A 13,240-nucleotide genomic window follows, 5' to 3' on the forward strand; every position below is an offset into this window, starting at 1 on the left:
AGAAAGATTTTGTCACACGCGTTCCTAATGTTTCCAAATCTCACGTCTTCACATTATGTATCAAAAATGTAAAGTGGACAAGAAGTGGGCGTTTTTTCCACCTGTATTTTAACAATCACACAAAATTATTGTAAGAACGGCTTCTCCAGCAGCACTACAACTTTACAAATCAACAGTAGAACTCAAACGTTTGGAAAAAAAATTAAAGCAAAAGCAAGTGAACTTACTCTCCTGCCAAACCAACCATGAAATATAGGCAGTGAAGGTTTTGTTCCACTTGGTGTCCACATACACACGCACCCACTAAAACCAGACTCCTCAAAATGGATGAGACGTCACAGTTGTTAACTCACAGCCCACAATCTTATGTGGCCTGCTAATCTGCAGAAACACACACAAACAGTATATACAAGTATATGTATCTACAAACAAATATGTATATCAATGTATTGCACGCAGTTTGAAACAGGAGTGGAAAATATACACAAAAATGTGTACACACACACACACACACACACACACACACACACACACACAAAGACACACCAGATGAGACCACCTGTCTGTGTAGGAGCCCCACAGGCACCATCACCTGCTGGCAGGAAAAGAAGTCTTTGATATTCATATCAACCTGCAGCTCCACACACTCTCATGTAATACCTCTCGCTTGCCTTTTTCTAGCACGCTCTCCCAGACATAATAATGACACGACACAAAAGCCAACCGTAGAATTCTAGCAGGCGGAGGGGTTTGATCTAAAGAAAATACAGCGCTATGTCGGGAGCGGAACAAACTGCAAACCATAGTGGAGAGTGAAAAGACAACTGAGAGCGTGTCAAATCACTGAGAAGGTGCAGAAAGTTTTGCCAAAAGTAGAACAGCGGTAGGAACACAATGCTAAGGGATCATACGCAGTAGAGAAGCGGTACAAGTGGCAACAAAGTAATATTTGCCAAGTGTGAGGGGGGATTTAGGCCAGGCTCTGAATGTCCTGCCAAATTGCTTGCCCCTCCAACATGGCCAAGGGCAACCAGGACCACCTCCCACATCACAAGCAGAAAGGAGCACCCAGCTGGTGGTCACAACAGAGTGGCGGGTAAAAGGGGAGAAGCAAGTCAACCTATTTTTAAAAAGTGCACGTGTGAAAGTCTAGTACGTATACGAGGATAAAAATGAAATGCCGCGTCTGTTCTTATTGGTCTTCAAGTGTGTGCTACATTTGTGCACACTAGACTGTCAAGAGTCAAATCACAGCGGTAGGTTTAGACCAGGAGCAAGAATTTGGGCTTTAGAACCAAAAGGTCAGAGTTTAAGTCTATGGAAAACTGTTTGGACATTCAGCCAATATCCTTGTTATTCACCTTCAGGTCCATGTACTAGTATGCCTCACTAGTAAGATAATTCATCACACTATGCTGTAGAACGACTGTTGCTTCAAAGTTTTCCATTTTCCTTCCACAACTGTGCGACATTTCTACTTTAGTAGGAGAACTTGGGGTTATTTCACAAACGTGGCACTAATAGTGGCAAAAAAAAGTTACTAGTTCTGTTACTAAACCCTAAAATGATTCTCCAGGTGCTCCGATTGTCTTAGTAGTGAGGAAAAAGAGTGTAGAAGTACTCGGATCTTAAATGGCTTTCCATAAAGTCCCACACCAGAGAAACTGCAACTAGTTCTGATAAAGATGTGAGCCTTTGTCCTGGCTTTTCTTTCTGTGCCCCGTCAAGTGCAGTAGGAAGATGTAAGACCATCACTGCATCTTCCAATTGAAACGGCATCACAAACCATCCTCCTATGTGTGTGACCATATGTGGCTGAGTGTCTTCTAAGTGAAAATGTCTGCTTTTATTTGTCCATTATAGACTCCCTACTTACTTCTGAATGGGTTTAGAGTAAAATATCTTCTTACTCACGAATAAAAGGACACACACGTTCACATAATGAGCTATAACCGGGGGCCCGAGGCTGTGGCACATCTGTCGTACTACAGACATAAGGCATTCATGCAGGGACCCAACTTTTTTCCGAGTAAACATATACACGCTACTCACCACATGTGGGAAAGTTCTTTTTTTTTTTAATAGAAAAAAGGAAATCTGAGATAGTGGATGAGGAAAAACACGTCTGCACACAAAGATCCACTCATAGGTGGTCAAAACAGCCCACTTACCTTCAGATGCTCTCCAACACTGATAATTGTACTTGACTGCCTCTATTTAATAACAAAAAAATGGGTGTTTTGATATGAATGAAACACTGGGAGGAAAAATAAATATCTCAATAAATTTTTTTGCACACCATTCATGCAGCACATTGTTGTACGAGCCCAAGCTAATGGTGCTGCAGTGGAGATGAAGGACGTATGTAAGCCTTCTGTATCAAAGAACAGAACAACGTAATCTGAAGGGGCCTTTCAAATGGGTACAGATGTAGCAAGTGTACTCCGATGTCATTCGAAGGGATTCAGCCGGCTGCCTGCAACAATATGCAAGCCTGGTGTGCTCACTACCGAGCTAAGCTCTTCAGCCTTGGCACAGCCTCCTTGCCGCCACACGCCACTGTCAACTTGAGCTCTGAACAGCGCCGGTCGCAATGCCAGACTCGGCTTAGCTGACGGCCTCGGAGCCTGCTCTCCAATCTGAGTGGGTCTCTTCCACTTCTGTCGTTCTATGCTTACCGCTTTATAACAAGTATCAGCTCTTGTTTTCAAACAAGATTTTACTTATTGTTGTCTGAAAATGCTGGCTGGATGGATGTACACAGGCAAAATAGACAAGCTAGAGGAGGAAGGGGTTCCCTAGGAACCGAATGTAACACTTCTAATATCCTCCATTGCATAATACTGCAGGTACATTGTGGTACATTTTCGGTTCTTGATTCCAAAACAACAAGCAATGGATTTCAACGACTTGATTTTGCAACAGATGGCCCGTGCGCTGAAATGGGAAGATGTTTATCAGCGCCTCAGGGTTTGGTGCCTTTACGGCGGCAGTTAATGTTTCAGTTAAAGATAATTACTTGACATAATTTATGATTGGAACAAATACTTAATTTGGGGGAAATGGGCTTTTTGGCCTGAGAATATTTTAATTTTATTGTTTATTTTCCTAAGGATCAGTATATAGTATTTGGTGTTTTTTTTTTTTTTTGGTATACATCTCACTTGTTGATAAAAAGCACTACAAGTTTACCAACAACTAACATATTTTAAGCATTAAGAATATAAGAAAACTGGCACATTTGAATTTGAATAAATTTGGAGAGTCTTACATTAGCCATCGTGGATTAAAGGGGAAATCTAGTGCTTTGCATGAACAATGTATCAGTAGGTCATGTAATATGTACCTTATTTTAACAATGTGACGTTAAATCCTCTCTCATGTAATCGTCTTTTGAGAACATTTTTATCGACAATTACGAATCTTCAGGGGCGTTGCCATTTTCGCGAGACACATGATCTACGTGGGTGCATGTGACGTGGTACGTGACATTCCAAACGCACAATTACATGGGACACCATTGTGCCCACCGCTGATTTCTCGGATTTATCCTCATCTGATAAAGAAATAGCAGTATCAGTTGATGGGGAAGACGGAGGAATACTTCCATACAGATTTGAATGACATGGAGTCTGACTACTCGGAGGTCAACACGCGACCTAAGTGCGTAAACAAAGGCCCCCGAGAGCTCAAGGCCAGCAGCCATGGATGGTTCTTCGGACGGGAATGACTCAGAGATCCGGCGGCGGGCCACGAGCCGAGCTCCCAGGAGGCGGAGGCCTTTAAACGAGCTTCGGTGGTGGTGAAGGCCTTTTGCCTAGGTGCGGCGTCCGGGGACGCCTTTAGCCGAGCTCCGGTGGCGGTGGAAGGCCTTTAGTGAAGCTTCGGTGTCCGGGGGTAATGGCCTCCGCTGCCTGGAAGCTCGCGGCCCACCGCCAGATCTCGCTCGTCAGACTCCGGGTCATTCACATCCAAAGAACCATCCGCGGCTGCCGGCCCGGAGCTCCGAGGCTCTTTGTTTACGGACACGATCAACCGATACTGTTATTTCTTCATCAGATGAGGATAAATCCGAGAAATCAGCGCTGGGCATAATGGTGTCCCATGTTTGGAACGGCGCGTAACACGTCACATACACCCACGCAGATCATGTGACTCGCGAAAATGGCAGCGCCCCTGAAATTCGTAACTGTCGATAAAAAATCTTCTTAAAACACTATTAAATGAGAGAGGATTTAACATCACATTGTCAAAATAGGGCCCATATGACTTGGCCTATTGGATACACTGTTCATGCAAAGCACTGGATTACCCCTTTAAGGTTTATTTCAAATTCACTTGTCGATCTTATAAAAAGCAACTTTCATGAAGACTATCATACTCCAGAGGCACATGGAACACAATAAAGAATAGATTGCCTTTCGTGAAGTGGGGTTATAAAGAAGTAACTGCTCAGAACAGAAACCAAGATGATGTCTTTGTCTGTATTTTGGTCATTGTTGCCATTAGCCCCTATAGAGCCATCAGTGGAAAACACAAAAACACCTCTCTTTTCTTTGCTTCAGGGGTATATGATAGGGTGCCAGGAGCTCAGTAGGAAGGCCTGCATCTGTCATCTTCATTTACGGTTTGTCTCTGACCCAATTATTTTCCACAAGCCCCAACACAGAACTGCACAGATAATGGTGCTTGTTTGGCAAAATACCTCAGCAGTCACTCAAACCAAAGAGGCCTTGACAGCTGTCAACCGGGATAAGATTCCCTATTCAGGGCCCCACTGGAACTGGGGGTGATATAGTGGGGCATCATGTTTTTCCCTACATATGTTTTTTTTTTTCAATTATTATTATAGTTTACCTCTCACAGCATTACCAAACTGTATTCTGGTGACTTAAAATCATATAGGTGGCAGTTTGGCAGACAACACTTGAAAACACAGGATGGAGCTGTCATTAAAAAAAGTCATCAATGACACCTAAAATTCTGATTGTGTCGCATTTAAAATGAACGTGACCTGATTTTGCTTGATTTTTAGGTCAAGACCACATCTTTTCCAGATGCAATGCAATATACATCCTTACCTAGAGCAGTTACTATATGTGCATGTCGTACTACAAATGCAATACAACTACTGCCTACTTATAGTCCCATGAAGGCGTAAATGCACACACTTATGGTGTGGCTCCACATGACTATAATTCCCCACAATACAGATTGGCAGTGACACAATGATGCCAAATTCAAAGTTTTCCAGTGTGGAGCTGCTAAACAAAAGGGTTTGGTCTCGGTGTTTCAATAATTTTGGAGGTGACGGAAGCTTCTGCCATGCGTATCCACTCAAAATATCAATTAATTAGCATGAAAGTATTGAACTTTCTAATGTTTTACAAGGATAAAATGACCAGCGGGCCATAGTGTTCTTCAAAGTAAATCCTGTGGTTCCCCTGATGGAAAGCTGCACAAAGACTGTGATTACATTGGCTATATCCCCTCTGTGAGGGATTATAACTGTGTGAAGGCGGGAGCTGCTGAGAAGGAAAAACAATCTTTCCCAAGAAAGTATGGCTACAAAATTTCAGGGCAAATAAACAAGCTAAAATATGCGATACATTTAAAGCCTAAAAGAGAAATAAAATGGGAAAACTGCCTGCTTTTGCCCATAAATCTCTGAACAAAGCAGTGGAGGTGAGGATATTCTGCCACAATGCAGATTTGGAGCTGACTGATGTTGCTGCATGCTGCTATCGGACTTGACTAGAGACAAACGTGTTCAGAACTTAGTATACTGCATTTCCAGAATGAGGCTTATCGTGTCCTTACTAAAAGTATATTTATCAATATCTTTAGACTCATCAGTGTGTTTATTATTGAAGTCACCCAAGATTTAGTTGTGGACTCAGAAAACATTAAGAACAGATATAATAATGATGCAATACAGTTCAACACCACTCCAAACTACGCTTACCATACTGAACACATGGTTAACTATAAGCATATTTATAGTACAGTACATACAGTAGGACACCGTTAGACATGCAAGCACTTAATATCGCATACTAGAAATGTCCTATACTTGGTCTTGTTGAAATAACTCTGAAAATGTCTTTGAAAAACGGAACATTATTACCTTTGCAAAAGCAGAATATTTATTCAATTCATGTGTTGCATCGGAGAGCTAATACAAGAACTGCATCAAAATGCCCAAACAAAGACATTAATGGCTATTCTAGCATTCATTTATCAAAGTCGAGTCATACGCACATTTGGACCCATCATTGAACCCCACTGTATCTATCATGTAATCATAAACCAGAAAAAATTAAAAGAACATAGTTGAAACATGCAAACATCCATTTTAGGGTTATCCATTCGATCAAAACTTAAAATATGCAACACTCCTGTTCGTGGGACCACTTTAGGGATTTGCAGAATACCAAATGTGCGCATTTGATCATGTCCAAATTGATCCGTATGGATCTGTGAACATACTGTATCTCATAAAAGGCACGCTGGTCATGACAATTGATCATGTGAAAACATGAGGCTTACACAGTTTGGCCTCGTAGTCGATAGTCAATGCCAAAAGACTTACTTCCACACAAATTGACACGTGTGCGCACACACGCACGCCCATACACACACACACACACACACACACACACCACACACACACACACACACACACACACACACTGAGTGATTAGTAATTAGTCTTTGATTTTCCCCAGCAGTGTTCTGGTACCTGGGGGACAGCTGATGGCACCCTGCTTTAGCCTTGGCTAATTTCACTCTCAGCTTGATCTCGACCCAGAGCAGGTGCTCACTTGGTGCCATGGCGGTTGCCATGGCAATGCGAACTTCACTGACCAAGAAAATTGGAAATTGACCACCACGTGATAACATCAGTATCTGTTTTCTATTAAAAAGCTTTAATTTTTGTTAGACCTCACAAACGGTCATTTCATTAGTTACCCCCACATATAACACATGCAATGTAACATATTTTGTCTATATAAGTAACATGTATGCAATTTAATATAAATTAAGCAAAGTTTCTCACTAAATAACAAAGAACAGGCATGTGTACCCTACAGCTGTAGCAGAGGTTCAACACTAAACCAGTAAAACAAGGACTGCAGCGACTCTTAGTGGTCTAAAAGTATAACAACTCCCATCTTGCGTCTAGTCGAGGCCTCATCAGCTTCAGCACTAATTGACCATTTTCTAGTTATTACTCAAGAGGACTCGATTTTACATTCAATCAGCAACGGAAAGGAGGGCCATTCATCAACTTGCCTCAGCTCCTAATAAGGCAGAGACAGACTTAGGGCCAAATTTCCACTTCAGTTGATATCAATGTCACTTTGGGTAGTTCCACATAAAGCCAACATGAAAGGTTTGGGTTGCTGTGTTTTTGCTTGGGGAGCTTCAGTGGACAGTGAAATAAAACAAGCCAGCACAGAACCAAGCCATGTTCTATGCTTGACTTTTATGCATAAATATCACATCTTTCTTGTTTTCCTATCTATAGTCATTCAAAAAATACATACGTGATACTGTAGATGTCTTTTGATGTACTGATTGTCATCATGTACTGATGTAGTGGTTAAGTTGAACAGTCCAGGGTATGGTCTGCCTATTAGCTAAAGTCAGCTGGAAACAGCTCCAGCTCCCTGAAACCCTGCACAGGACAAGTATAGTAGAAAATGGCTGCAAAATGTACTGCATCAAAAACTGTGCTAAATGCAAAACATAATAATTAGTAGCAGCAGGTCATACTGCAAGTGTGTCTTTAGCACAATGCCAACTTTGTATGCCGGGTTTGCATATCTTTGTAATTGTGCCCCAAAGCTGACTATGATTGACCATAATTAACCATTTTCATTGATATTGTAACTCATCATTGACTACATTGTCTCACACCAAAGACTGATCTCAAACTAGGAGTCCTTTAAATTTGTCATTTTGCCATCAGATGTCAGGGTTAACAGCAACCATCAAAGAAATATGCAGCAATTTCACAGCAATGAAATATTTCCAAAAGGCTCTGCGCTGCAACTGGTATTATCATCTGTATTTTCAATCTAGGTCCAGGTGATGGCAGCAGACAACCAACATCATGAAGACCTATTTTTTTTACGGTTATTTTAGCAACTGTCCAAACAAAATCAGACGGTAAAACACTTCCTGCCTGATATAGTTGACTCTTAATGACTGTTTTGGACGAGTTTGATTGGTCACCTCATCTATGTATTATGCATCATATATTCTCCATTAATTTTTTTTGTTTGATTTTGTTTTTGTCATTTCAGTAAAATACATTTCATATGATTTTGTCATTATCTTGTATCACACCATACTTTGAACTATACTGCATTACATTGCCAAGCACTTTGTGCTAGTAAAATTGTTTACGTCCACAATAAATTCTCAAAAGCTGTGAAAGTGTGTGAATGGATGGATGGAAGGATGGACGGATGGACTCTTTCCTGGTAATAAAGGTATAAGAACAAAACAATGAAAACTGAAAGAACAATTCATGATCGTGGATGCTGTCCTTTTTGTTTTTATGACAACTGGTCTAATACATATATGTTAAGCATTGTGCACATGTGTAGGTATTGACTGCACAACAGTTCTTGTTGCAGGAAAACTAAGAATTACTGATAAATGAAGATTAAACAACCCACATAAGTGCAAAAACTCCCTTGCAAAGCAAGCAGCAATATGATCGGTGTTCGCTTTAACTGGTTCAAAATGAGAAAAAGTCACCCGTTAACTGTAAAATACAGAGAAACTAGGACAGAGGTGATTCCCAATAGAAAGAACCGGACAGACTGGATTTACTACTACGAATAATACACGCAAAAGAGGAACTAAACACCCACACAGTATTTACACAAACTGGTCCAATTGTTAATTTCAGCTGATATGGGCATACATTAACACAATACATTATAATCACACAGGAAATGCAACACTGGGTTGAGAGAGGAAATCAACAATTGAAAAATCCTTTGAATAAGTCACTGTGGTGATCAAGATGCAAGTCTGAATCAACTGAGTCAACTATCATAGGTTTTTTTTTCTTCATTATTATTTTGGGTGTTTTCGTGTCACTCGGGGTTTACCTCATAAAACAAAATAAAGAAATAAAAATGAGGAACACAAATAAGGAGTCCACAACACAAGAACCAATACAACATAATAATTATCACCAAACCAATCAAAATGAAGATGCCTGTTTAATTATGTGTTTTTAGTTGTGATTGAAATGTGGTGAGAGTGAGTTTCTAATGGGAGGTTGGAGAGAGTTCCAAAGATGGGGGGCTGAGCATCTGAAGGCTTTTGACCCCAATGTGATCGAACAAGTTAAACACGTGAGGATGACAGAGAGCTGGTGGGTCTGTTGATGTGAATGAGGTTGATGTTCAAATAGTGAGGGCTGAGGTTCTTGTTGCTGTTGTAGTTTTTGTGAGATGGGGGATCTTGTATGAAATGTGATGTCCGAAGGTCCACACAAAATAGGCAAACATGATAGCAGCCTCTTGTGACGGAAACTGTGGTCACATTTTTAAACCGTTACAACACATTCAAAGTCATCTGTTCAGGCCAAAACCAGAGATTCTTCACCGACTTCCCTTTCTTTACTTTCCCTTATAGACTTCCCTGACATCAACAGTGTAGTAGCAGGTGTGAAGCAGCTGCTTCTCACACCTCATCTCAGCTGATTTGTAACCATGGCACCTAGCACAGTCCTTATAATGAGCAGGTACACATCCTTATTTCCTCTCATACACACACACATTGAACTCACAATCAGCAGTAATTCATAAAGCTCAGGTGTAGCAAGGGTCCTCCTATTTATCAGATGCTCGCAGGAAATGGTGTTAGACAAGTGTAATGACTTCCAACACGAGAGTTGTATCAAAATTTTGGCTTGACTACAATGATTGTGCTCAGTTTTGATTGACACATTAAGAGAGGTTCTTTTTCAGCATCCATCTATCCATCCATTTTCTGAGCCATTTATCCTCACGAGGCTGTCATCGGATAGGAGGCAGGGTACACCCGGAACTGGTTGCCAGCCAATCGCAAGGCACATAGAGATAAGACGATAGTTGCACTCGCAATCACACTCAGGGGAAATTTAGAGTCTCCAATGAATGCATGTTTTTGGGATGTGGGAGGAAACTTAAGAGTGCCTGGAGAAAACCCACGCAGGTACGGGGAGAACATGCAAACTCCACACAGGCGGGGCCGGGATTTGAACCCCGGTCCTCAGACCTGTGAGGCCAATGATCTAGCCAGATATTCCACCATTCCACCTGCTGGTGTCATATTTAAGCAATGTCGCAATAATACAGTACTTATACCATTTCATTTCACACCATAATTCTCATAAATGTTGTTACTACTACATTCACTGACTTCCTGCTACAACTCTCATCACTCACCATAATACAATATTTAAATTGTACATGCTAGTAAATTAACAAAAAGGTAATTCAGCAGTTTTTACTAAAGCACGTGTAGTATAAAGGTGCAAATAAGAGCCAGTGACTCAGGGGTGGTGAATACCACTCCCATGAGAGGGATGCAGTGAGAGTGAAGTAATCATTGACAGCACAGTAGCGCAGTTGGGTGGAGCTGCTTCACAAATACATTTTACCTTGGTATCGCTCTTACCAAAAGGTATGAATATTTAAAAATGGAAATAGCAAATGCACATTTAGGAGTGCATACTGCAACATTTCGTAAGTAACCACATTTCAACCACAAGCTGTCCTGCAGAAAGGTAATTAGAAGAGCAAGCACCTTTCATAAACAGCAATATCGAAAGAGTTTATTCACAGACTTACCCTGTCTTTGTCATCTGCCACATCACTGAGGACATCATCCAGGTCAAGGATTCCTCCATCACGGTGTTCCAACCTGTGGACCTGGACCCAGTAGCTGGCATCCTGGGGGAAAAAAACATGGAGGGGATTGTGTTAAGAATTTCCCTAGCATTACGTTTATTTGCAGTACATGTACAAAGCATTTTGGACCATATCTGAGCCATCTAATCACTGCCAAGCAAACAGATATAGGAATCAAATCATCTGATCACTATGTGGGTCATAAATGCTACTGAGTTGGCAGAAAGCACATTTCGCGGATTGACTTTTATCTAGCTGTTATGAAATGTTTTAATCTTCTGTACTCCCTGATGAATTCATTCTTCTTTTTTGATAGCAAACAATCAGATTAACAAACAACGATCTAAATAATGTGTTAAGAATCAATTTGGGATGTACAAAGATGTCACCACCTGGGACCTGTGGATCAATCTGATTAATCCAACCTTATCCACTTTATACTCACACAAGCCCAAATGGATCACATTATCACATTAAAATTGGAAAAAAAATAGCTTGTGCTTTGAAACAAATTGGAGGCATTATTATAACAACAATGCAAGGGGCGGGGAACAGAAGTACAGCATGTACGGCTGGGTGGGATATTAATGGTCAAGGAAACGCTTTTTCAGTAGAAAACTGCAAAGGTAAATTTTAAAAGGTTCTGTTTCACTCCATTTCCTCCCCCTTTTTTCTTTTTCTTTCTGGCTTTTGCCACCTTAAGGTCTTCAGGCCATGAAGCATGAGAGCCAATCCATAGAAGAGGAAATAAAAAAACACTATTCCTTCCATCGTCACGTTAGGAAAGAATCCCCTCGCCCTTTGTCTATGTTGTGTCCTCCCTCTGTTTGCTTTCTTCAGCTCTCATTCTCCTCTACACTGAGCTATCTTTGGGTCTGTGGTCAAATGCCTTCAGGCTCTGTTTTACTTAACCCCACTCTGGTTCAACAGGAAAAATGGTTCAACTCATGAAAGGAATGTTGGTGTGTTGAGTTTTTTTTGTTGATGTTGTTGTTGTTTAGGTTAGAAGGAAGCCAAATGTCGTAACTCAAGGTAGTTGACAGTCACATTAAATATACACTTGGACAATATGATTGAATTGACCTTTACTCGTGCACCTTCAAAATGTAATGTTGGTCTGTTGGAGAGAAGAGACAAACTTTAAAGGAACAGATGGGGCAAAAAAAAGGGTAGCTAAAAGACCACATTACCACCCCTTTTCCACTGAGCAAGGTTTTACAGTACAGTACTTAACATCTGATGTATTTCCAAAATGAGGTACCACAAAATATTTCAAGATTCCAATTTGTAGCTGAGCAGTTGGGATTCCACGTGGCCTGCACCAATACAGTTTGTCCATTAGTCAAACAGACTTATGATCACCACCTCACAGATTTGTCATTAGTTTTGGATCAAGACTTGAGTATAGATAGTCACAAATTAAAGGGCCACTGTCATAAAATGCATGATTTTTAGTATGTTATGAATGAAAAAACAGCAGCCGACATGGACCCATGCGTTTTTTCACCACAAAACATGATTTTGACGTATACAGCTTTTTGTAACTCCCGCCATGAAAATCCTCTCGAAGGATTTGTTTTCGAGAAGAAGCAGGAAGCAACGTACTTGGCAGGACCGCCTTCAAGTGGACTTTGTTTCCATTAGTTTTACCTCCGGGAAGGTAGCTTGTTGTTCCTTCGTGTTAGCCAATATGCCGGCTTGTTGCATTGCTAGACATTGCTTGAACACTCGGGAGCATGGATTTACCCTTCATATGTTTGCAAGAGACCCGGTTCGTCGTGAAAAATGGATTGCACGGAGGCAGAAAACGAGAGCTCCGTGGGTTACAAATTACACGTAGGTGTGTATGCAGCTACTAAAAAAAAAAAAAAAATAATAGTTTGGGGCGGACCACGTAATTGGTCTCTCATAACGTAACAAAAGATCCGCGTACTTATGACAAGTGTGCTAAATGTGTCGACGTGCGAGTTGGACGGTGTCGGACAATGTCGCACAGAGCCACATGAGACGACAACGCCATAAAGCTTCCCGGCTCAACGGTGGTGCTCATCGGGTACTGCGGCGGCTATGAACAACGCCCTAAAGCAGCTTGGGTCGGCTCCGTAATAAGCCACCTCGGCACACCGGCTGGCTGGGATGAGCTGATCTCCGCCGCGGAAATGGATCGGACAGGGAGGCGGTTTGGCCATGATCACATATCATCTGAATATGGCTCGAAACAAGAGGGTAATATTGCCCCGGTGACTTCACTCAGTTGTGTGATGTTCTCTTCTTCGAAAAGAGCTTGCGTGTCAGAAGGAGTGTGTTCGTCTCCCATA

General features: G+C 41.4%; 1 protein-coding gene across 4 annotated transcripts in view; it reads right to left on the reverse strand.

The window, feature by feature from the left end:
* Window positions 1–13,240, reverse strand: part of LOC133492457 (partitioning defective 3 homolog) — a 264,615-nt gene that overhangs the window by 226,191 nt on the left and 25,184 nt on the right. For all 4 annotated transcript variants that reach the window (XM_061804664.1, XM_061804662.1, XM_061804661.1 and 1 more), the window contains exon 2: window positions 10,863–10,964. In XM_061804664.1, the coding sequence (XP_061660648.1) occupies window positions 10,863–10,964 (102 nt within the window). The remainder of the gene's footprint in view (window positions 1–10,862; window positions 10,965–13,240) is intronic.

Source organism: Syngnathoides biaculeatus, chromosome 19, assembly GCF_019802595.1.
Source record: "Syngnathoides biaculeatus isolate LvHL_M chromosome 19, ASM1980259v1, whole genome shotgun sequence".
In the NCBI taxonomy this organism is placed as follows: Eukaryota; Metazoa; Chordata; class Actinopteri; order Syngnathiformes; family Syngnathidae; genus Syngnathoides; species Syngnathoides biaculeatus.